This window comes from Myotis yumanensis, unplaced genomic scaffold (assembly GCF_028538775.1).
Source record: "Myotis yumanensis isolate MYYU_CA2020_CCGP unplaced genomic scaffold, mMyoYum1.0.hap1 SCAF_12, whole genome shotgun sequence".
Classification (NCBI taxonomy): domain Eukaryota; kingdom Metazoa; phylum Chordata; class Mammalia; order Chiroptera; family Vespertilionidae; genus Myotis; species Myotis yumanensis.
Window position 1 is genome coordinate 47,379,869 of NW_027223763.1, and position 27,107 is coordinate 47,406,975.

Below are 27,107 nucleotides of genomic sequence, written 5' to 3' on the forward strand. Positions count from 1 at the left end.
AATAAGTAAATATTTTTAGTGTCACCTCTTCATTGAAGTTTTCCCAGGTCCTTCCATTCCAAAGTCATATCTTGCTTTTTGAACATTCCAACAGCAACTTCTTTGTATCATTCTGATGCTACTTCTGGTTTTCTACATTGTATTATACTTATTTATAAATTATGTGTGAGTGTGTGTGTGTGTGTGTGTGTGTCACAGAAGACAAAAAAGCTCCTTATAAATAGAAACCATGTCTATTTGATCGTGCAAGCTAAAACAACACAACACTTCTTTCCCCACCAAAGGTACTCTATAAATGTTTGGGGAAATGTGTGAACAAATACATGAATAACAAATGACTCAATAGCTGCTAAGAATTCATTAATCCATGCTTATTCTCTAGGGTAGCCCCTAAATGCAGATAAAACCCTGGGGAAAAAAGAGTGAGGTAATTTAAGCATGCCAAAATTATCAACTAAGAATAAAATTGGAATTAGCCAAGTGAAACCTTAACAGAAGTTTTTTTTTTTTTTAAATAAGACATTTGGGAAGTTTATTTCCTTATAATACTCAGTCCCCATTGATGCCAAGTTTTACTAGATAATACTATTCACAATTATATATCACCACTTGGAATGTGCAAATGAGCAATCCTTCCAATAGGAAATGCTAATTCATTACATTTATACTTCTTATCTCTCATTCATCTGGAAGGGCTGGGAACAAATCCAATTTTCTACCATGCTTTTAAAGATTCAATGTCTAGCATATATTTTTGATAAGCAGAGCACAGAAATATCAAACTGAGTGGGCCTGGAATGACATACTCAGGCCCTCTTTTTGACAATCTACCTACCTAAGATGAGAACCTCCATCCTCTGAGTAAATGAGCAGCTGTGGCCCCGGTCTCCCTGGTCACTACCTCACATACAGCCTTCAATACCACGCCAGAGCCATTTCCCAAGTCCTCAGGTAATGCCACCAATGCAAGAGCTAGCCTGTGGCGTTATTTTTGTCAATGCACAGAAGCATTTTACTGAAGGTATGTCACTCTCTCATCCGAGAACAGTACATCTTAGAGCAGCCGTGGGCAAACTATGGCCTGCGGGCCGGATCCGGCCCATTTGAAATGAATAAAACTAAAAAAAAAAAAAAAAAAAGACCGTACCTTTTATGTAATGATGTTTACTTTGAATTTATATTAGTTCACACAAACACTCCATCCATGCTTTTGTTCCGGCCCTCCGGTCCAGTTTAAGAATACATTGTGGCCCTTGAGTCAAAAAGTTTGCCTACCCCTGTTAGAGTGATGCATGAACCACATGTGCTCTCGATGCGTTGGTGCAATGGAGCTCTTCTCTTAGGACACTGGCAAGAAGACCTGGTTCAGAGAAGCTCTGCGGGGTGAAGCTCAAGACAGGACCTGGATTCCTCTAGTCTATGGATTCTTGCAGTCTATGCAGCCTCTGCCAAAGCCATTTTCATGTTTAGAATCTGCTGTTCCTCCTCTGGACACTGACTTTATTTTGTCTTCCTTATTACCATCTACCCCTTGCAATGACCAAAATCCAATCTCAATAATAATAATAATAAACCCTGCCCCAGAAATCTAGACTAGAACACCAGAAACCTAAGGGCAGTGTGGAAGGATGATGAGGACTGCTGGCAGCCACTCTTGATGCCAGGATTATATCTCAGAAGCTCTGTCCTACACTACACGGGTCTTGCTGGCTCTGACAGAATGAGGAGAAAGGAGACCAGGCCAAGATGTGGAAGCAGAAACAGGTGCTGTCAGCGCAGCACAATGTCCTCTATGCTAGAGAACATGGTGCTATTTTTCTTCCCTGTGTCCCGCCACAAATGCTTTTATTCTCAAGTCTACAAGGAACTCCAAACACATAGTTCTGCTGTGTCTGACTCCACCCTCAAATGCTCTAGGCTAGGGCCTCATGTTGCTTTCTCTGTCATTATTATTAGCTCTCTTGGGAAGATTTATTATTGGAAGTAGTTTCACATTCTGACACTAGAGGAAACCAGTACCAGTTGTAGCTACTCCAGATCTTTACAAAGAGCCCTGTCCACTAGAAATAAACTTATCAAAGAAATACTCTCTCTATATATGTACACACTGAGGGAAAGTACCATAAAATGATATGTCTCCCTTTCATCGCCAATAATTCTCCAAAATAGAACTAGAGAAAATAGATGTGTATAATCAAACAACCAACATTTTAAGGCAGTGTGTGTGTGTGTGTGTGGAGGGGGGGGCATATTTTTGACATGACTTTAAAGAAAGAAAATTAGATATTTTTAATTTGAAATTAACAAGTCAGCATTATTTCATGTAAAAGAAAATCTTAGAAACAAAAAGTAGAGATACTAAGGAATAATAATAATCTATCCTTCTGAAAATTCTGCTTTATTATCCAGACACTAAAGCCTGTGCTTCTTAGCAGAAACCCAAGATCTGTTGAAGTGGAAAGCACACGTCTGTGTGAGACTCCCATAGTAATCAAACATCAAGGAAAGGTAGCATGTGAAACACAGGTGACTTGATTTTTCCCTTGTATTTTGAAGATCAAAGGAATATCTCTATTCTACCAACCAGACACCCCAACCCCCTAGTCTCCTACCTCCCTACTGGGGAATGAAGCAAATTCCTTGGTTTCTCATGTCATTACCACAGGCTGAAATGATGTAACAATAACAGCAAAGAGGGGTGTCCCCCTGCGCCAACTCTCTAATCAGTTTCAAAGTATGTTTTGTTGGTTCTCATTGACGCCACTCAAAGGAACTGGTCACTCATGGTCTCAAAAGTTTTACAACAAATTGTGTGAATAAATTCTTTAAACACGTCTGTCCATTACTAATCCTCTTTTGCCAACATCCCATTCAGGCAAAAATTGCAGCGCTCCACGGTCCCTGATTTATATTTCATTTTGAGAACCGGAAGTAAAGGGATTAAAGTTAAGGATTAAAACACTCTTTACTGCATTTTTTTTTCCTTCCCAAATGGCTTCTTGGTTGCCATGCCTACTGTTCACTGGTCCTTAGCCTTGAGTGTAAGTCTTTTTGCCTTAATAAAATGTTTTAAATGAGATTTCATGGAAAACAATAGACAAAATATCTTTAAGTTCAACAATTGCTCCTGAAAGGAGCTAGAATTATTTTCAAAAATCTGTTTTTTTCATCCTTTTATTGGTATCCTCAAGGGTAAAATTTAAACTAGAAGATAGTACAGGAACTATCTAAAGATATACAATGCAAACTCAGAATGATGTAGCAGGGCACGAGGAGATTACTCTGAGATAGTGAGTGGGTCATTAGCTTATAAACCCGTGTTTGCAGGAAGATTACGGATCCTTGGGAATTTCTCAAATGTTGCAACACCACAGAACATTTTAAAGGCAAAAATGCACGTAAATGCAGTGTTGCAATTCCACATTGCAAATACCAGGCAGGAAATGAAAAACTGAGGCTTTCACCACCACAGAGTTAACTTAACCATATCGATGTAAATATCACTGGTTTGTATGCAAGTAATTAGTGTTTTGTGGTGGCAGCATCTGCACAGGAGTGTGGCCAAACAGGCAACGGCCATGGACAGCATGTACTGTCAAGGCTCAAGATTCTGCATGTACAGTGCACACAGCTGATGCTGAGTTGGGCATTGAGAAGGAATAGTGGCATTGACAAGTGAGCAAATACAACTGTGTTTGAGTAGTTCCTTTAAAATCACTCCCCTGACATCCATTTTAAAATATACTGCCTACATTCCTTTAAAAAGCCAAGGAAATTGAATAGTAAAGCTCCATTTTAAAATCTATTCTTAAACTCCAATACTAGGATGGGCTCCAGGATAAATTGTGCAGTGACTTCTAAAGTACCACCTCATTCATTTTTCTCATTGCTCCCTGATGCTGTGTTTTTCTCAGCCTTGTCATCCAATGGTTTTAAACTATTCCTTTATCTCCCAGTGACCCTATTGAAACTACCTTCCCCAGATCCAAGTATACTCATCACTTCTCACTTCTTCTGAACCCATATTCTCATTAAAAAGACCTTCCCTGCATAATATACACAGAGAATAGACACAGATGCTATCCTATATAATAAAGGGGCAATGTGCAAATTGACCATCATGCCCTCGCACAAGATGGCCACCCTCATGTGGTCACAAGATGGCCACCAAAAGATGGCAAGCAGGGGAGGGCAGTTAGGGGTGACCAGGCTGGCAAGGGAGGGCAGGTGGGGGGGGGCCAGGCCTGCAGGGGAGTGGTTAGGGGGATATCAGGCTGGCAGGCAGAAGCAGTTAGGGGCAATCAGGCAGGCAGGCAGGTGAGCGGTTGGGATCCAGCAGTCCCGGATTATGAGAGGGATGTCCCAGATTGGAGAGGGTGCAGGCTGGGCTGAGGGACACCCCCCTCCAGTGCAAGAATTTTGTGCACCAGGCCTCTAGTATTGATATATTGATGGGTGTGAAGGGACTGCTGCATTGTCTTTGCCTAAAAAAACCCCACAATTATGCAGGGCTCTTCTGGAGACAATCCCATAACTGGAGAATGATTGCAATGGTGGTAGTTCTAAGCATTGTAACCGGTTAGTGGAATAGATAATTGTAGGTACAGGAGTGGAATTCCCAAATCAAATCATGAGATAACTGGTACAGTCCATGGGCAGGACTGTAGAATCTGAAACAAACAGGCAGGGCATGGTTAGAATTATATACAGACCCACAAGGCATACAACCATGTTTTCCAAACATCCATGGTCCTTCTTCCTGGCTTCAGTCTTTTCACTGAGAAGCCACTTTTATTTCAGGGAGACAATTTAGGGCCATTCCCAGGCAGGCTGGGGTTAGTGTTGGGCTGTTCTTGCACATCTGCCATCAAGGGGAACAAAAGGGATCTACTGTTGAGAGGCACTCTCCATGGGTCTCTCAAATTTCTCCATGTCTTGGGAGCAGAGGTACTGACTAACTTTCTGGACTATCCTTTTAAGAATGTTTTATAACAAACAGCTTTAGAAAACTGACTGCATAGTGTCTTCCTCCTAATATGCTTACATCCATTATGAAAGATTCAGGTTCCCTAAGCTCAGGATTTCCCTCTTGTAACACAATCCACTGAGTATGCAAGTGTCACCTGGCCGTTATTGCATTACCTTGTGGGAATAGGGACTTAAGAAGCTGGCATAAGAAAATGATGATACTCGAGCTAGAGCCAGAGCTGTCTCTAATCCATGAGTTTCATGTCTTCTGCCTGTATCTTTGAAACTGTGGCAAACTAACATAGTAGTCTACTCCTAGGGTAGAGATCTTAGACCAGGTGTGGGCAACCCCTGGCACGTGTGCCAAACATGGCACGCCAGTAACTTTTGCTGGCACGCGAAACCCTCTCTTATAATCTTCCATTTACAATTTTTTTCTTAATATCGACTTTATTTTTCAGATAAATTCAGTGTAGGTGCATCTTAGATAAATAAATAATTTTACATAACATGTATACATTAAAAAATAAATGTATTTTTCATCATCATATACTGTGTTTTTGTCGCTCGAATGAATTTTATTATTTCTTCAAGGTTCTTCACATACGTACACCTTAAGAGATATCAAGTAGGCGTAACATGTTCTCAAAAAATTAGGGTTGGCACGCAGAAGAATTTCGAGTCAGAGATTTTGCTGGTTTTGGCACACATTCACAAAAAGGTTGCACACCCCTGTCTTAGACCCTTTGAAATTCCTGCCACCTTTAGGATCATCCCCTAGGATATACAGAGCACTGGGCAAAAGTTTCTTTATGCAGGGTTCCTGTCTATATGACTAATTTGAGTCACCAAAATCAGTATGTCACATTACACCAGAGGTCCAATCCCAAGTGATTCAGCTAAAAACATGCCGCACTGACCAGCAGGAGTGGTCAGTTCCCAGGCCACATTCTTGGAATTACCTACGTACCAGGCCCCAGGATAACCCTATGACATGCGTCATCCCAGAGATTGTCAGGGTCCCTAGTGACCCAACATACAGGGTGAGAGAGTGCCTCAAAGGAGAGAAATGGGGGCCTGTACCCTTGCTGGTACCAGTCTGGGTTCAGGGTTCCTGACTTGGGTAAGGTAATATTGGCCCAACTACCAAAAAGGGGCTTTAGAGAATTTTAAGGAAGAAACTCTAGAGCAGTGGTTCTCAACCTTCCTAATGCCGCGACCCTTTAATACAGTTCCTCATGTTGTAGTGACCCCCAACCATAAAATTATTTCTGTTGCTACTTCATAACTGTAATTTTGCTACTGTTATGAATCGTATGTAAATATCTGATATGCAGGATGTATTTTCATTGTTACAAATTGAACATAATTAAAGCATAGTGATTAATCACAAAAACAATATGTGATTATATATGTGTTTTCCGATGGTCTTAGGCGGCCCCTGTGAAAGGGTCGTTCGACCCCCAAAGGGGTCGTGACCCACAGGTTGAGAACGCTGCTCTAGAGCGTGAGGGCCCTGCCATCATCTTCTAACAGAGGGCCACTGCAGAGCTTCTGGGAATGACCCTCACACCAAGAACTTGACCAGTTACAAAATATCCCACATTGGAAAATCAGACAGCCCCATAGCAAGAATGGTAGAGTCAAAGGAGGACCAAATGTAGAGTCAGAAAAACTCAGCTGGAGTACAGTTCTACTACTGACTACGTGTGTCTTGTAAACTCATTTAGATTCTCTGAACCTTAGGCTTTCCATCTTCAAAATAGAATTACAATAATAATTGTAATGCTAACCTTGCAGAATGATTGTGAAGGTGAAAGAGGTAAACAGACATGAAACTGCCTGGTACAGTGTGCTCTACACAGGTATTTAGTGGTTATTATTATTATTATTCCCATTTCCTTTAACCTATTTCATGAGGGACGAGAATAAAATGGGTAATTGCACACATAATGTTATTTCAGGGTGTTTTAAATGCCAATTCACCCCTTCCTGCGATCACTGATGGTGGAAGAAATACAGTTGGTACTGTGTGAATGTTCTGCTCTGTAGAACTCTCTGATTGATTTCAAGCTTACTGTCTGGGGTGGGGATGGGTGGAGATGGGAGGTAGGGAAAACATTATGAGGCATTAGGTTCCTCTGCTCCTTTAGGCCATGATTTAGTGCACTCTGATGCGTCTGAGCTTTTAAAACCTGGAAATTGGAGAACTTGTTCTGGACATATTTTTTCATACAGATGAGTAAGTTGTTTTTCGTGTCGTTTTTTTACAAATGAGGAAGGGATGGATCATCCTTGGCTGCTATTTTGAGACACAGGAATGAAACTGAGTTCTGTACCTGCTTATGTATAAATGAAGACATGTCAAGGATGTCCTTGGCACTGTCATCTCAAAATACAATTTGTGTTCAAAGTCCACAGTGAGTAGATATTACCCAAATTCCTATAGCTGGTGCTTGTAGGCTAGGCTGGCCCCAAAGCAATGCAGTGAACTGTAGCTTCTTGTTTATTGTCCTCTGCCACTTCTTTATCTGTTTTCCCCCTTTGAAGCTCCTTTTTCAGAGTCCAGCAATGTCCTTGCAAATACTGAGTGAGGAAAACTAATCGTGACAGTGATTGTGATTTTTACTATATTCTACAGAGTAAAAAGAATCAAAGCAGCCCTGAATGGGTAGTTTGGTTGATTAGCGCGCCATCCCTATATAAAAAGGTTGCAGGTTTGATCCCCAGTCAGGGCATATACAAGAATCAGCCAATGAGTGCATAAGTGGAATAACAAAATGATGGATCTCTCTCTCTCTCTCTCTCTTTTTCTCTCTCTCTCTCTCTCCCCCCTTCCTCTCTCTCTAAAATCAATAAATAAAAACTTTAAAAAATAATCAAAACAGAGGAGCCCCATGATATGTTTACATATGGTAGAAAAATATATGGCAAGATATGCACCAATGTTAAGCAACTGTGATAAAGTATATCACAACTCTGCTTCTACCTGGCTTCTATATTTCCCACAGGTGACAGTGCTGAGTGGTAAATGTGAGAAAAATAATCACTGGAAGTAGGGTGGGAGAGAGGAGTAACACCTAGCATTGGAGAAAAAATAGCAAGGTTCTAAGGCTACACAAACTGTGCTACAAAAATACACACATGTAAATATGATTATAAAGGTATGTTTTGAGAAAGTACAAAGAAAATAAGGCCCAGAAAATGGAGAAAGGGAAATCCATACCTCAAATTTCAACAAGGCAAAAAAGATAAAGCCTAGAAATGCTTCTATTGCCAGAAGGCTTAACTTCAAGCTTGGAAAGATGCTAGAAAGAATCATAAGTTGGTGAGCAGTTCAGAATGAAGACAGTCAACAGGAGTTAGCATCGGGTTGTTGAGAACAACAGAGAATCCTCATTTCCTTTTTAAATACCATTAAGTGAAAGCTGCACATATAATGAGCCTTCAATTCATCAAGATATTTAGCAAAGACATTCATGATAGCATCCTGGACAAGACTGAGAAACCTGAAATTGATGACAACCTAGATGGATATAGTCATCTTTGGATGTGCCACTATATCTAAAGAACATGGATAAATAGAAATTTGCCACCTAATTCTCTTATCTCCTTTCACCTAAAATTCCTAATTCATCCTCCATGTTACCACCTTAATTATCTTTCTAAATCATAGATCTGACCATGGTCTATGTTTAAACATCTTAGCATGATATGTAAGGCCCTAAAACTTTGGTTCTCTTGTCAGCCTTTTCAATCTCAATGCTTGCCTCAACAGCCAATAAATGACATTGCAGGTCTCACATGACCCTAGTTGAAACTGTGCTATGGAATGAAGGAAATAGAATAGAAAGGAATGCAATCCATATGCTAAAAAAACTGGAAACTTGGTAATAAGAAAAAATTGCAGGGAACTGAGGGTATTAATGCAGAATTTCTATATACAACAGCAAGTTCATTAATGCCAAAGAATAAGCAATCGTGGAAGACAGGACTAGAGTCCACGTGCCTGCTGGTGCTCCAGAAGGTAGGTTTTGGACCTAATAATATAAAGAATGTTTGCACATATTAGACTTGCTAAATAACAACAATAAAAGATTTTCTTAAAAGTCAGAAAGCTTAAGAGTTCACCAAGAGGCTTTATGAATATCTTTTGGGACTTCCTACATGTGATTCCACATTCTGGTCTGCAGGGAGGATGAGATTACATTTAAAGATTCCAATAATTCTGATGGAAGAATTCTTTTAATTCTGATGGGCTACAGCTGTCCCCACACCTGGCCCTGTGAGTGGCCATGCAGCAGGCACCCATCCCAAAAAGCCACTCGGGAAAAACATCTTTCCATTCCAGTTTAAAAAGCAGCCCTACGGAGACAGGCAGCAACTATCTCTGGTCCTTTAACAGTTAACTCAAGAGAATTAGTCCATACTCAACAAACAGAGGAAACAGTGAGTATTTAAGATGTCATATGACACTTTGCTACAGTTTATAAAGAGGGCTCTGGATTTGTTAAGTGGGAGGATAATCTTTTGCCAAAATGTTCTGTGGAATGCCAAGATTGCAAACAGTATGTCAAGATTTAATGGACGGCTATTCATTAGGCAGTGTTAACTAATTCTGGCACACATTCTGTTAGGTCTTTCGGCTTGTAGGAAAACAGCATACCACCTTTGGCATCATACTTAGCTCCCTTTCCATTTACGAACTTTTCTCAGAAACAATCTACAGAGAGTAGAATTAATCATAAAAAATCCATTCTGACTCCAAAGGCAAAAGGAATAAAATAAGATAATGTATACAAAATGGTTCTAAAATGTTAAAGCATCAGACAAAGATGAAATAGGACCCTTTCTTTATCTCTATTAACATGGTCACTATGGAAACATCTGAATGACAGAGAGACGATTCCACTTGTACAACTCCAGTGGTGCCTGGAAGATCTGTTTGTCAAGTTCTCCTCAAGCAAGAATCCAACTAAACCAGCTGGGGCAAGAAAAACATCTCTTCTTCCTATAGAAAATTCTTGCTATTATCTCACTACCTCTTTAAACCACTTATTAAAGCCAGTTTCCTCAGCAGAAATGGAGGACAACAAGCCATTTCCCTCTGTATCATAACACCTTCTCATAACTCCCACTCCTGTGGGCACAGCCACTTCCTCTCCAAGGACTGCATTCTAAGGCGGGACTGCAGTGAGCACTGTGCACGATTTCTCAATAGAAGCTACAGCCAACCTATGGGATTGCTGACACTCTCCAGATTTCACAAATGAGAGCCCGAAATTCAGAAATATTAAATAAGGTTATATCATCCAAGGTTATATCATTAAAACTGGTGGTGTAGGGATTAGAATCCAGGTGCATGGCTCAGAAGTCCACATGCAGAAGAAATAAGCAGATAACTTACACTAGAGGAAATAAAATACCAAATAATTATAATAACAAAGAAATAAGGAGAGGTCTTCTGCCAATCTAGAAAAGGCAAAATTAGGAAACAACAACGTCTAAAATGGGCACAGAAATAAACTCTTTAGTATGAAATCAATACCACCCATCTCTCATTCACAAAACGGTATCTAGGGGAGAACTGACAAATGGCAGTGGTTTCCAACCCAGCCACATGGATTCTCTGGATGGACATAGGCATCAGGATGGTCAGTTTGTTGGGTTGAGATTTTAAAAACCATATACATGACTTCAAATGTGTTTCTTATATTTACAAAAACACAAAGTGATTATACGAACAAGTCATAATTATGCCACAATCTCAGTTTCCATTAATTATTTTCAAACAGCTAAAATCTCAGTTAAATTAATGGAAGAATCCGGAGTAGAGAAAACCAACTCACTAAATTTTCAACAACCACTTGTCTTCTCTCTTAGAAACACTTAATAGACAACATGAGTTAATTTTAGCCATAGTTGCTAACCTTTATTGGGCAGGTATAATGTGTCAGGTACCATGCTAAGTGTTTTACTGTCATTATTTCATTTAATATGATATAAACACTGTATTAACGAATGTATGATATAAACTTATGACAAAAATGACTCATTTAAAAATTAACATTATGATGAACTTATATGATTCTATAAATTATCTGACATACAACACAAAATGTAGTTAAAAAGTATCCACTTATTTGCTTAAAGTATAAACTTCTTTTACATTCTTTGTACAGTGTCTTTAAATTAATTGGCATGGGTACATTTACACAATGGAATACTGCATGGCTGAAAAAAAGAAGGAAATCTTACCCTGTGTGAGAGCATGGATAAACCTGCACAGCATTATGCTAAGTGAAATAATCCAGTCAGAGAAAGACAAGTATCATATTACTTCACTCATATAAGGAATCTAATGAAGTAACAAGCAGAATAGTGACAGACTCATAGAGAACAGGCTGACAGCTGTCTGGGCAATGGTGGTGGTGGGTGGTGGGGGAGGGGGGGGAGAGCGGCTGGGAGGGGTAGAAGGATTGAACACACACAAAAAAAAGAGGAAAAAACTCATGGACACTAAAAACCACGTGGTGATTGCTGGGGGGAGGGGGAGGAGGGAGGGGTGGAGAAGGGTATATATAGAGGGAGATAAATGGTGATGGAAGGAGACTTGACTTGGAGTGGTGAACACACAACACAATATACAGATGATGTATTATAGAATTATATACCTGAAACCTGTACAATTTGTTAACCAGTGTCACCCTAATAAACCCAATATAAAGGAAAACATATATTAGGGAAAAATTAATTGGCATAAACAAATTTCCTTTGAACTGTCAATGGTATAGTGAAAGGGAATGCTACCTGGTATATCCAATAATTAATTTCCTTCTGTTTTCCTAGTGAATAATCAGTTTGCACTAATATAAATTATACTCTGAGGTTCAACATGCTCCATTTTCATTTGGCTAGTGTCACCTTCAAATAAAGTAACCTCAGTTAAATTTTAACATAATGGGTTTGAGTTTATGGGTGTGATGGTCAGTTTTATGTGTCCACTTGGCTAGTTTCTAGTCCCCAGTTACACAATAAACCACTAATCTAGGTTTGCTGTAAAGGTATTTTTTTAGATGTGATTAACATCTACAATCAGTTGATTTTTAATCCAATCAGTTGAAAGGCCTTAACAACAGATGTGAGGTTTCCTGGAGGAAGAAATTCCACCTGCGGACTGCTCACCCAATCCTGGGAGCTAGAAACGTGGGCACCATCTTGAATCTTCCCTTCTCCTCACTCCTGGATTTCAATTCAACACTCCCTGTCCACTCATATTTACCCCAAATGCTACTAACCTCTTTCAGACCTCCATTGAATCTTACAAAAGTACTTACTGTCCTAACCAGTATACTCTCCACTCTCCACTTCAACATACTATCTGTATAATCAGCCCACCCCTTGTCAAAATCCAATTTTAATACCTCAGATTGCCTCAAGAAAAAAGGGTGCATCTTACCATTTTTGTACACCCAAGGGCTTAGCAAAATAACAAACTGAGGGCAAATGCTGAGTAAGCAGCAGTAAATCCTCTGGGGCAGTAAATCTTATTAGCTGGGCAGAGTCTTTATGAGTGTGAGATCTATGGGGAAAGTCACTAGGAGTCCTGCACTGCGTTGGGCTCACATGGTTTTATGTTTGTTTATTTTAGACAGTTCTAGTGAGGTATAATTCATATACAAAAAGACTATATTTAGTGCACAATTTGATGACTTTGCACATAATGTTAACACCTGTGATACCATCACTACAATCAAGGTGACAGACATATTCACCACCTCCCAGAATTTATCTGTGTTCCTTTGTGGCAGTTCTTTTGTCTTTTTTGGGGAAGTGGGGGAAATCACCAGAGTGCTTTAATTTTGGAAAATCGGTGAACTCTATGGAGCCTTTCCCTAGGGGGAAAATACATTTTCCCCATAATTTCTGGGATTTCATGAGCTTCCTAAAACCTATTCATCCATTCATGGACACCCCGCCCCCACCATGGATCCCTGAATAGAACCAAATATCATTGGTTAAAATTTGATTTTAATTCCCTGCAGTTTGGGTCTCAGCTTCATTTCCCTTGTTTGCATCTTTTTTCTACCCATTGCTATCGAGCATCTATATAACTGAGGAAGACTGGCTATAGTACTCGCTGAAAAATGATTCCACCTAAAAGAATAGTTCTCAGGAAGGAAAATATCTCCAAGTACACTGTTGTTCTGTTGTCAGTCACAATACACTGCCCTGGATTGCAGGTATGTGATACAACAATGCGTTCTACTGAAATAGCTACCCTTTTACCTCTGAGGCCCCGTGTTTGCCTTTCAAGCTAGCTGTAAAGATGGGGAAATAGAAAAACCAGGGGAATGTAACTTAAGCTCAGTCACGAAGCAATTCATGGCAAAGCTTAAAAGAAGCCCATACCTCCTGACGTCCAATTCAAGACACAGCCACCTGCCTAGTATCCACCATGAGAAGTTTTTACATTAGCCTTATCCAAGCCTGCGTGTGAAGTCACCCTGAAAATAAATCTTCACAGCTCCGAGAGCCAAGATGCTAACAAATGGGAAAAGAGTGTCCACGGATATCAAAGACAAAATGCAACTAAAGCTGAAAAGGGAAGACAAATGAGAACTGGCAGAACCAGCAGAACTGCACAGGGGAAACAGCATTTCAGACGTGGAGATGAGGAGTGAATGCCTCAGAAGGCAATACTGAGCTATGTCATGATATTTCAGGACATTATATTTAGGCAGCAGAGAGTCTGAGTTAAATGCTTTTATTCCAAAATCATTTTCATAGAGAATCCACAAAATCTAGTAAGAGAAAGGAAATGAGAAGCTTAGAAGGCTTCTATCCGACAGTCAATCAATCAAAAAAGCAATTATGTAGGAACTATTTCCATAAGGTAGCTGTGCTAGGCACTGTACAGCTTCAACTGCTCATTAAAGCACTTGTCACAGGGTCCTCATCCCTTGCATAGTTGGCCAGAGCTGTGCCAAATACCCCTACTTTTTTTGTCCCAATTAAGAATTTTGAGGGGGAAGAGAAATAAAACTACTTTACCATTCAAGACGAAGCGTTATAATGTAATCGAGAGCAATGTAAAAACCCAAAGATATCCCCCTTGCTTTCAAACAACAGAGCCTAAGACTTAAGAATCTCCATCATTTCCAAAGAAACTCTCAGAAACCATGTTCCTAAGCATTTTTTATGCAAATGGATCACAGCATTTCTTCTACTGCACTGAAAGCAAGTGTCTCCACATGTCTCCTGTTGGAATGAAATCTGCAGGAGGGCAAGCTCAGGTCTTACTTGTTTCTAAATCCTCAGAGCTGGTGAATGGCCTCACTTGTGAACCACAAATACTAACCATCCAAGCCCTTTTCTTAGGTGGGAGATGTAAGCTACCCATTTTGCTCTCTAGCATCCAGTCCCTTCGATGCAACCATGATTGAGGACAGGCTGCAGAAAAGTGCGATTATAACAAGCTACAGTGATCCTGAATACTACTGTGCTCAGGTTTTTAAAAATTATATCTTATTAATAATTTTTAAAATATATTTTCATTGATTTCAAAGAGGAAGGGAGAGGGAGAAAGAGATAGAAAAATCAATGATGAGAGAGGATCATTGATCAGCTGCCTCCTACATGCCCCCTACTGGGGATCAAGCCTGCAATCCAGGCATATGCCTGGACCAGGAATTGAACTGTGACCTCCTGGCCGACACTCAACCACTGATGCACATGGGCCGGACAGTACCAGGTTCTTTTAAAAGAAGCTCAAACAGGAAGGTATAAAATTTTGACTTTAGTGCTTTTAAAAATTTTGCAACTAATACATTCTTCTCATTTCCAAAGTGGCCATTTCAATGAGTTCCTGACCATCTCACCTCAGTAGGTCCCCCTCTGTAATCTCAATTTCAATTCCCTTGCTGTTACCTTGCTTGCACTTATGTTACTGCTAGAGGCCCGGTACATGAAATTCATGCACAGATGGGGGGGGGGGTCCCTTAGCCCGGCCTGCACCCTTTCACAATCTGGGACCCCTCAGGGGATGTCCAACTGCAGGATGTCCTAAACTGGCAATCAGACATCCCTCTCATAATCCGGGACCACTGGCTCCTAACCGCTCACCTGCTTGCCTGCCTGATGGCCACTAACCACCTCTGCCTGCCTACCTGATCACCCCTAACTGCTCCCCTGCTACCTGTTTGCCTCTAGCCACTTGCCTGCCTGCCTGATCGTTCCTAACCACTCGCCTGCCTGCCTTATCGCCCCTAACCACTTGCCTGCCTGCCTGATCACCCCTAACTGCTCACCTGCCTGCCTTATCACCCCTAAGTGCCTCTGCCTCAGCCCCTGCTGCTGCGGCTTCATCTGGAAGGTCATCCAGAAGGTCATTTGGCTGTCCAGTCTAATTAGCATATTACGCTTTTATTATTATAGATTTTCTGTTTACCTTTCTATTGTTGTTGGACTTCACCAAGGCAAGGTGGCTTTTTGAGGACAGAGAATGTATGTGTCTGTCATATATACACTCGCATCTATGGGTCTAATGCAGTGCCTGACACATAGTACCTACTTAATATATATTTGTTGAATGGAATAAATAAAAGTACTTGAGACTGTATTCCTCAAGTAATTTACTAGAAGAGCAACCTGATGAGAAGCTCAAGAGGAAAAAGAAGATTGTTGGCCAAGTAATTTTGAGCAATGCTTATTGTTATCTTCCCCTTGGAGTATTGGTATATCCAAGGGTCTGAGAACTCTTGCAAGAAGGAAACCATTAAATATTATTTAACTCAGCATTTCTCAGATTAATAGGACAGCAAAAACTTTTTAAAGGTAAATATTGAATAACATCCTGTGGAATGTGTTCCAAAGAACACACTTTGGTAAACATTATTTTAAGAGCTAAAAAATATACTGGGCCACTAGGCCCAGGGATGATGGCATTTATTTTTCTGTATTTATAAGGCTGAAGCCAGCTTCTCCAATCTCTTCAGAAAAGAACATAAGCCTTTTCTCACTACTTACTCTCATGGACAACTGCTCCTGCCCACCACTTCCCCATCCCCCCCCAAATGTGAGTTCTCAATTCCTTTTAAACAACTCCAATCACCATGTATCATCAAAATGCTCTCGAAAGCATAGCTGGTTATACATTGGATCTGCTTAAAACAGAAGCCGCCAGACAACTGGTTTAAAATCCAAATCAGTACTGTAGGCCTAGGATTAACTTGACCTTTTTTTTCTCCTTTAAATTTAATTATTAGTTAGCATCACTATTTTGAACCAAAAAATATTTGTTTTACAGAAGCATACCCAGAGCCTTCCTTGAAATCGGGTATCCTTAACTGAGGCACCAAGACATTCAGGCAGGCAGTATCTCTTACCATTGTTTTGAGGTGTGATACCAATAATTTGTTACCGGCAATTGTTAACAAGTACAGAAGTTAGTGACTTGCTTAACAAAAAACAAACATAATTAGTGCTGTTTTAACATCAGTCCTGTAATAGCATCTCTCTCACTCCAATTCCAATATGATTTCTTAAATGTGAGAGGAAGGTAAGGGAGTTAGCTCATCTTGAAATTATATGTCCATGATATGTGCCCATTATTGACATTCCATTAGGAGCTGGAGTGATTTAGTTTATTCCTGAGCAGAGAAGGAAGAAAGGGAAGGAGGAAGGGAGGGTTTTGTCACAATCTGGGAAGGCCTCTGATTATGGATCACTGTGCATGCCATTCCCCATGTAGATGGTAACAGTAAACAACCGACAGAAAAGTGAGCCTCTTGGCTCTTCTAACACAAGCTTCCATTTAGGGAAAACTGTATTTTTTCACATTAGTTTTTAAGATTCCAACAACTGCACAGAGCAAAGTTAACCTACATAGTGCTTAATGAAATTGTTTACAGTTTTGAATGTATATGGCTCTGAACAGATTTCAAAGAATTGCCAATTCCATGTGAACAGAGTTGCATTAAATAAGCTGCTCTATTCTAGCCAGGAAGCTATTTAGTAGTAGAGCTGTTCTCTAAGTAGGAAATATAATACATGCTGCATTCACACACGTTTCAAAAGCTGTGCTTGGTTTAAAACAGCTTGCATGGAGATCCCCAAAGTGAAAGTCATCGACCACGGTGGGCCAAAGGGGAACGTGTAACAAACATTTAACAGATCACACTGAAAGTTTGGAATGGAGGAAGTGTGAAATGGACGGAAGAGTCATGTCATCTCTAACTGTTGGCCCAGCATTCTTTGCATTCACTTTTAAAAAGTCCATTTTGATAATGGGCCAGAGTTGAAGGAAACTCCCCTGCTTATGGCACTTCCAAGGTGAAAATGAAAAATTCTGATAAAGCTCACAACCTTGAGGAAAATTCCAAGTGGCTCATTGCCTTAATTTTCTCTCATTTCACCACCCACTGTCAGCCAGGGCTGGAGGACAGACTCTACCTTCAGCTCCGCAGGCTAGATTCCACTCTCACTAGAGACCTTCACTAGTGATTTGAGTATTTCCCTACTCATTTATCTGTGTAGCCCTCTATTTAATAAACTCGAGATCTGCAAAGCACATCCCACAGAAGAAGTCTGCACATAGCTGATGGGATGTGTGGGTGTGCACGCATTAGACAAAGAGAAAAGTTACTCTCTGCATGTAATGAGACAAATTACCCCAATTCCTTTGTAGAAAGGTGTTTTTCCCCCTTCTTCTTTCTTTTTTTCTGCATAAATAATATTTAGCTGAGATTTCACGTTCTTGGTTTTTAGTAGGATCCAACAGGTATGGGAAAGGGCCACATGACAATGGCCAGGGCATAGCTTAAAAGATCTCTGTCCCTCCTTATAAACATTTGTCTTAAAGCTCAAGGTGCCTTGTCACTGGCCCTGATTTCAGAGTCGGACCTCATAAAGCCAGCAACGTTAAGACCAAAATAATGTCATTTAGTGTCTGGGGGGGAGAGGGGTTAAAAAAAGGATTAGAGGCAGACAGACCAGGGATATTAAATGAGTCCATGACTAACAGGGTGTGACAGAAAGGGTTTTATTCTTTTCAACAAAACAATTCCCTAGGGCTGGGACCATTACTCCACTGTGCCTTTATCACCTTGGAATTTTTATGGTTATTTTTGATGAATTCACATTTTTGTAAAGGCTTTTTTGAAATGATGCCAGTTTTCAATTTTAATTAAAGTCGTAAATAATCTTAATTCTGCCTTAAAAGGTTTATTGTTTCTTACTTTTTTTATTATTGCTGCCAGGAAATATTTCAAATACCAAGCCCTGATGTGAGTTAGCAATTAGAATCTCTCCAAGGTCTAGTAACAACACTGTACCATGTAAACATTATACACCAGTACACCAGCACAAGGTTCAAACATGCGGATTGACTGATTTCAGGTTTATTGGCACTGTTTCTCCTGGGAGTGACATTTCCTCTTTTTATTGGGTGAGACAATTTTTTTCATTTTAATTTCCATAAATTAATCCATCATAGATCTATAAAGGATTTTTAAATCTTCAGATTAAAAAGACAGGTTAGAATTCAGAAAGTAAACACAGTAAATTTGTCACTAAAGACCAGGCAATGAAAGTCAGCCAAATCCAACTCAACCATCTGCACAAAACTGAGTGAGCATCAAAAGCTAAATCATCGGAGAGACAAAAAGTTATTTTACTTAAGATAAAATTATAACAATACTGAAATACTTGACATCCTACATAATAAAAGCCTAATAAGCAAATTGACCAAACAGTGGAATGACCAGTGGAACTAACAGTCGCTATGATGCGCACTGACCACCAGGGGGGGCATATGCTCAACGCAGGAGCTGCCCCCAGCCCACAGGCCCAGGCCAGCCAAGGCGGGTGCCAGCAGGGGCCCCTGACCGTCCCACAGTTGCCCTACAGATCGACCCTGATTGCCAGCCAGGCCTAGGGACCCTACCCATGTATGAATTTCGTGCACCGGGCCTCTAGTTAGATTATAATACTGTTCCTTGTTAACTAGATTGCCTGTTGAAGGTTTGTCTGCAAATTGTCTATAAATTTATAATGTGTAATCTTGAAGTCTGATTTTCTTTTTTAAATTAGTGCTCTGAGGATTTTTCACATAAACTACTCTTCCTTTATAGAGGCTGAAATGTACCATATTTGAACAATAGAAACCATTAACAATTCCTGAAAATGTACATTATGTTTCCATACCTACTGTCACTACATAGTGGAGCTTATTTGTCTCGATATGGGACTTGTATTCTGTCATGTCCATGACAACTGTTACTATATATGAAGGTGCTCTCCAATCTCAGGTCAGATTTGCTATTACAGTAAATCCTAATTATGATCTGGAGAATGGTCATATTCAGGGGGAAAACACTCTCAGCAAGAGGTTTTTGTTTGTTTGTTTTTAACAAACACAACTTATCACTTCAAGTTTATAAGATATACACAGACAAAGACAAAAACCATTAGGCGGTAGTCCTGCTAAACGTTAATGTATGCAACAAGGATGTATTATTTTAACAATATTGCCCTGGCTGTATGCTCAGTAGTTAGAGCATGCATCTGCAGACCCAAGGGTCAAGGATTTGATTCCTGAACAAAGGCATTGTACCTCAGTTGCAGGTTCCCCAGCCCTGGTAGGGACATGTATGGGAGGCAACCAATAGATGTTTCTCTCTATCTCTCCTCTCCTTCTCCCTCCCTTCCATTCTCTCCAGAAATCAGTGGGAAAAATATCCTTGGTGAGGATTTAAAAAAAGAGAATATTAAACATCTCCTTACAAATTTATTTATATTATAATATTACTACTCATTTAGCAGCTCCTTTGCTCTTTTAAAATAAAAGAATATATCTAATCCACACCAAATGATCATCTATTATTGTTGATACTATTATATGTTGCTAATTAAAGAGACCTAACTATATTTATAGAGAAAAAAATGATTTCAACAATTGACTTACTAGAGTGGGTTTGTATATAATTAAGAATATCCTAATTATGCTAACCAAAATAAGCCAGTCAGAGGAAAATAAGTATACATGATCTCACTCATATGTGGAATCTAATGAATAAAATAAACTGATGAACAAAATAGATCCAGATACATAGAAGCATAGAGCAGACTGTTGACCCTCAGAGGGAAGATGGGGAAGAGTGGGTGGGTGAGCAGAGATCAACCAAAGAATTTCTATGCATATATGCATAGCCCATGGACACAGATAATAGGGTGGTGAAGGCCTGGGGTGGGGGGTGAGGACAGGCTAGAAGAGGTCAATGGGGGCGGGGGGAGGAAGGGACATATGTAAGACTTTCAACAATAAAGATTTCAAAAAAATAATATCTATCACACCCTTCTAACAGGCATTTTTCTAATAGGAAAGAGGTCAAATTATTCCATATATAAGCCCTCAACTAACTGGCTTTGTGCTAACACCTCTCAAGGAAGAATAACAAAAAGACTACAGAGCATTTTTCAACATAAAAGGGTTATATCCATATAAACCATGAAAAAATACAAGATTCTAGGTAGCTAGAAGTCATGGTTGCTTGAAAACCATGGCCAAGAGGTTCAATCACTTGAAATAAGTTGAGTCTTAAACTTCCCTTAAGTTTGTTATGAAGGGCCCTTAAATGAATCAGGTACCCATCTGAACACAAATGAAATATTCAAAAAGCCACAGTCAAGTCAACATATTTCCTGCCATGGTCAGAGGATACCTGTTGGTCCAAAAGTTATGAACTCAATGATTAGGAAATGCCTTGTGAGGTGGTAAGCTCCTCATCTCTTGAGGCATTGAAGCACAGCACAGCCAACCACTTGCTGGAGGTCTTATGAGGTCAGGAGAACGAGTCAGGTGGGTTGGCTGGTTGATCTTTAGCATTGCTTCTAAACCTGAGATACTATGATTTCTATAAACTTTGAAAGATATATTGATCCCTCATTGATGTCAAAGTAATTTTAGGCTCAATTCCTTTCCCAGATTTTCATATGAAGTACCTATTAAGAAACATTTCTTTTAAATCCTCACCCAAGGATATTTTTTTTCATTGATTTCTAGAAAGAGTGGAAGGGAGGGAGTAGGGGGAGACAGAAACATCGATGCAAGGGAGATACATCAATTGGTTGCCTCCCATACATGCCCTGACTGAGGGCGGGGAACCTGCAACCCAGATACATGCCCTTGACCCCAGAATCAAACCCGGATGGACCCTTTGGTCCAAGGCGTGATGCTCTAACCACAGAGCAAAATTGTCCAGGACAATAAATATTATTTTTCTAAGCATGGAGGAATGCTTCTATTCTTACTCATCCTAGAAATTAACCTACCTTCTTTATCGGAGTTAAAATTATTTTAGCCTATCGATATTTTATGAAAAAGCACTTATCTCCAGACAGGATTTCTGTTGTGCTGTTTTTTCTAATTCAATATTCTTGTTATTTGAACTTAATTTCCATAAAAGCCTTTTATTACTTTGCAATTTAGGAGACTTACACTTAATTTTCTCTGATTCCTATTCTACAAGCTCTCCCCAGAAATTCATATCTGGCTATATCAACTATACACATCACAACCTTGCTATTACAGGCATCCTTCAGAGACATTCAGGTTGGGTTCCAGAGCCCTGCAATAAAGCAAGCCACAGGTATTTTTTGGTTTCCCGATACATATAATAAGTATAGTCTTATAAGTGTGCAGTAGCATTATGTCTAAAAAAACAATGTACATACTTTAATTGAAAATATTTTATTGCTAAAAAATTCTAACCATCATTTGAGCCTTCAAGGAGTCAATCTTTTGGCTGGTGGATGGTCTTATGAAAAACAATACCTGGGAAGAGCAATAAACAGAGCCCAATAAAATGAAGTATGTCTGTTATTTCATGGAAGACTTCTCTCTGCAAAGAGTCTAACACATATCAGACCCTGAGACATATACGAATTTCCAACGCCCTGCAGAAGCTCCCAGTATTCAAGAATTTAACTGCTTTTTCTGACTGAGTAACTTCTTTTTTAAAATTACCTTTTTCCTCGCTTGTTGTTCTTTGGAAGAATGAGCCTTCACATGCTTTCTTAGGGAACTTGGGTCTGTGTAGCGTTTGGTGCATCCTGGAATCTGACAAGCATAAGGTTTCTAAATAAGAAAGACAGAAAGAAATGGCTGTGGTTAAATCCTAAAAGTAACTGGGGAAGGTCTACTCAAAGACTTATTTATTGGCTTCAGAGCATGAGCGATTACCAACCGACTGATATGAAATATTGGGTAATACTTGGACATTTTCATGAGAAAGCCCAGTAAGTTTGCATCAAGGCAGAAAGGAGAGTAAACTTTCAAGAAACAAAGAGACTGCCTATCTTTGATGATTTTTAAGAGATTGCCATAGAGTGTACTTTTACAGGAATCTCTTATGGCATTTTTTAAACATGGAAATTATTATTAAACATCTCTGGTCATACTTACAGTTATGTTCCCCTGAAAACAGTCATTGGGACTGTCAGAAACTAGGAAACACATATTCTTTAAGAGTTCAGGTATAAAGAAGCTGTAGAAAAGTCCAGAAAAGACTGGGAATGTTTCAGAAGAAACCTGATTCAGAAAGAGAGAGGGAGAGAATTAAAAGGGAAAATTAGTAGAAAATGAGTAGGAGACAGGTTTCAAACAACAGACACATGAAAAATCAGCCAGAGGGACATTAATGGTATTAGTTGTAGAGAAGTCATGGTACTAAGCCTGGGGTCTGTGAATAAGCCCTTGGTTGAGTGTGACGAGAGCAGAAGTTTTGCTACTCCTTTCCCTCCTGCTCCTGAGCAACGTGAAGTGTGGAGCTTAAGGCTACGTCTAGAATCCTTTTTATTTTTGTACTGTAAAATTATTTCCGTTTGGGTATTCGAATGCTAACAAAAAACTGAATTAAAACTATTCAGGGTTAGAATTATGAACTCAGTAATCTTTATGGGAAAACCATTTTTCCTGTAAGTAAAGAATCCACTTAGTGAAGAAAGGTATTTTATCCAAAATTCTGACAGCATTTAGCATAAGGAGTACTTACTGAAAGAGAACGAACACCTAAATTTAAATAACAAATTCTTTCAGCAACTACAGTTTGCTCTTTAAAACAACTGTTTCATTTCTATATGATTTTAAGAGAGCACATCAATTTGTTAAACACAATAAAAATTTAAACCATAGTAGTTTGGATCTTAAAAGTAAAAATGATGACTTCAATAAAATAAGACCACAGCACGGAGGTATGGAACAGACTGACATACCTCGGTGTGAAGAGGTCTGAGGGATGAGAAGAGATAAACCAAAGAACTTACATACTTATATGCATAGCCCATGCACACGGCAATAGAGTAGGGAAGACCTAGGGGAGTGGGTAAGGGCTGGGAGGAGTGGGGCGAAGAGAGAAAATGGGAGATATCTGTAATACTATCAACAATAGAAAATACATTTTAAGAATATTTAATAAAGAAGTGATTTTAAAAAATAAAAATAGCTGAGTTTTAAAAGCTACTGCATTGAACTGAATCATAAAATCATTATCTTAGGTAGCTTTCCTCAAAAGTTTTAAAAAAGGATACTTTTTAAAATTCCAAAATGATTTTAGAAAATGCTCTGAAGTTTGATTAGCTAAAATTAGCTCCAAAGAAGGGTATAGTAGAACCCTAACATTTAGCCTCACAATAGTTCTTTCAAACTACAGATAACTAGCTAGAGTAGAAGCAATTTCTCAAGACAATCTTGTCTCATGAATGTTCATTCTTCCATGATAATGTTTAATGATAAATTGAAAAATTTATTGGATTCTACCCAGACCATTTTAGACATACAAAACAGGGCATTTTTTAACATAATATATTCTTTTTTTCCTATTTCTACCTTTAAAAAAATACTGCTATTCACCAAATTTATTCATTTAATATTCTATTCTGTTGGTCCTAAAATCACTTAATTCAATTCAGCTGGAGCAGGAAGGGTCAATCTTATATCCATATTACTCTAATTATATTTCAGATATTTACTAGGCAAACCATCACATTTATGTATATCAGGAGATAATTCTGTTTAGAAAGGTTATGTGACATAGTTAAAATGACTTTTATCAATATGACTAATAGAGGCTAATATAAAATTTAATAAATATGTCAACTATAACATCAGAAGAATATTAAATATGTATGAGAAGGTGTGTAGAAATCACAGTATCTTTTCGAAATTCAAATCCTGGTGTAGTTTAATAATAGACATCAGAATGTTAACACTGAAAAAGTACTGTCATGAATACATTATTTGCAAGAATGTGGGATAAGAGATCTGTGATGTGTATAATGCATTTATCCTGATGGTTTTAAGTGAAGTGAAATTACATACAGTCTACCTGGCCTCATATAAGGAAAATGCATCAAAACCTGAGAAATACAAAGAAGAACATTCAACATAATTGAGAATATAAAAGCGAGTGTGGAGTCTAGAAAAGACATTTGTAAATGCTCTAAGAAGGTGTGATAATGAAAATCATAAAACTGAGCCTGGGGAAAGAGCTGCTGATTCTTTTTAGATTAGTTAAAGGTGAAAATACCAGCGGGTTTCTAAAGCAAAAGGCCACATTCACTCTCAAAACCCATGCCAGTCTCCACATGTTTATGTCAAGAAGAAAAGAACCAGAATAAGAAAAAAAAGGTAGTTGTTGGTATGGAAAATAATAATACAATAATTATTAAGTAATAATACAAGAATAAATTGTTTCGCGTGCTCACGACTGTAAACCTACTTTTGCCACACCCTGTATATTGTGTGTCTTAGTACATTTTGATATTTGAATACTTAATTTAATGCCCAATCTGTAGTGGTCATTCTCTGTACTAAAATCTACTCTATGACAGCCCTTAAACTGCCTCTGCTTTGGACACAGAGGTTACCAAAGAACCCATTAGTCCCAGGCAGCTGTAATATTTAGGATACTCATGACTACAGAAAAATGAGGAAAGAGCCAAACAAGGCCCCTCTGGCTCTTTACCAGGTTCCGTTGCTGCCCTTGGCATTATCCCTGTAACCTGCAGGCCATAAAGCAAACACCTTCACCATCCCACTATCTAAAGGGCACTTCCTCACACCGGGCTTCAGGCTGAAAGTTGGAAAGCTCCTGCCATTCTTACAGTGTCCAGATGCGTCCTCTGGTGCTTGGCACGGTCGCTGGAGTTACTGAACGCCTTCTGACAGCCCGGATGCTGGCACAAGTAAGGCTTCTCGCCTGTGTGACTCCGCAAGTGAATCTTGAGATTTTCGAGCCTTGAAAAGGCCTTCTTGCAACCTTCAAACTGCAGAGAGAAAACAATTTGGGGTTGTTGAAAAGGACTTTGAGAGCTTGAGTTTGAGGGACAGAAAAAAGTGTTCCTAGTTTGTACTTAGCCTAAAACAAAAAATAAAATCCAAACAGTAACAAATATTACTTCTAAATATATCTATATGTTTATGTAAACTGCACTTTCCCACTCAATATACATGCCACTTTCTGTATCAGACTTGGGTCCCAAACTGAATCCTGTGATTACTTATGTCAGAGAGAATTCACTGTGAGCCATCTGGCTCAGTTAATAAAAATACAGTAATGCGTGTCTTAAAGACTTATTAAAAAATTAACATACTTTTCCATTTCCAAATTGGTTTAAATCGAAGGAACCAGGAAGGAAGAAACTTTTTACAACTAATAAACTAACAAGAAAAATTAGAGTGATGTATGAGAAAAAAAGTGAATTGAAGATCCAAGAGTTCAAGATGAAAAAGGTATGTGTCATTGAGTTATTATGATCATAAACTTGCTTAACTCTATTTTAAGGGGTTTTCCAACTCCCAAAAGATTGAACTTGTTAAGGGTAATGCCAAGCCTAATGAGATACAGTTTTTAAACATGCTTTCAAAATGGTACTAAAAGACATTTAATGCTAAATAATTTTCCTAATAAAGTAATGGTTTTATTTATTTTCATTTTTTTAAAAGAAATTTGGTTACCTAGTTCAAGAAGAGAAGAACTGAAAATGAAAGACTGGCAAGTTCAAGAAATGCTTCATTGGTTTATCAATAATATTTACTAATAGTAATTTTTACATAATGCCTTCTGTGGGCAAAATGTCAGCCACCATTAGCTGGTCAAAGTAATTCCAATCCTTGAAATGCCAATCTCATAAAGAAGGTGTGTTAGAGCAAGCCTATAAAGGAAGCATAAAGGTGAGATGGGCATTTTTATCCTTTAACTCTCTTATTGGTGCTAAGCCTCAAAATATTTGTCACTTTGACAATTTTAATAGCCTTAGAATTTCCACTGAGAAACTTATGATTATGGGAAAAATTAATCAGAACAAAGCATAATGTTTACAGCAATTAAGAAACCACACTTCTTAGAGAGGAATGCATGTATGAGGAGGGGTATAGGGAGCACAGAATCTAAGCAAAAGTAAATACTAGATGGTTTTCATTCAAAATTAGCAGGTATTACCTAACCTTACTTCAAGATCTTTCATGAAACTCTTTGGTTCTCTTGCTTATTACATTAGATGATGGAGTACATTGTTCATGAAGGAATGATCCAGAGCTGGCCAAGTTTTAGTTATTTGAATTTTCATTTTTAATGAAGGACGAACTAATGAGAAAAGATACTCAAACATGTCATAACTCCATCTTTTTAAGTTGTCCAGATTTTGTATGCTGAAGTATTTTAAGAAATATATGAAAGTTGCACTTATTTTTTGATTGAGAGTTATACATGTTTCATAGACATATGTTGGTTCATTTCAATTTTTATATTTTGCTTAAAATAATTTCGGTGTTTTCCTGATTTTTATAACTTTAGCCTGAACAGAAAATGATTGCTGACGAAGTCAACTACTTTTACAACAGAGTGAAAGATAGAATGCTATGTCGCTAGGGGAAAGGAGTTAAATGGCTTATTTCCACAGATTTTCAATTAGGTCACAAGTTTGAGAATAAAGGTGCTCAAAGTTAACCCCCAATTCATAGCTAAGAGGCCTCTTTTGACCAAACCTCTGTTTTTAAGGTTCTCTCTGAATGACAACTTACAGCAAACTCTTGGAGCTCAGATTATTTTACTTGGAATCACTTGATGGACCACACTTAG

The 27,107-nt window shown here is 38.8% G+C and overlaps 1 protein-coding gene across 5 annotated transcripts in view; it reads right to left on the reverse strand.

Moving 5' to 3' along the window:
- Window positions 1-27,107, reverse strand: part of GLIS3 (GLIS family zinc finger 3) — a 611,903-nt gene that overhangs the window by 79,994 nt on the left and 504,802 nt on the right. For all 5 annotated transcript variants that reach the window (XM_070431578.1, XM_070431577.1, XM_070431580.1 and 2 more), the window contains 2 exons: window positions 25,132-25,293; window positions 21,995-22,105 (listed from right to left, as the gene is read on the reverse strand). In XM_070431578.1, the coding sequence (XP_070287679.1) occupies window positions 21,995-22,105; window positions 25,132-25,293 (273 nt within the window). The remainder of the gene's footprint in view (window positions 1-21,994; window positions 22,106-25,131; window positions 25,294-27,107) is intronic.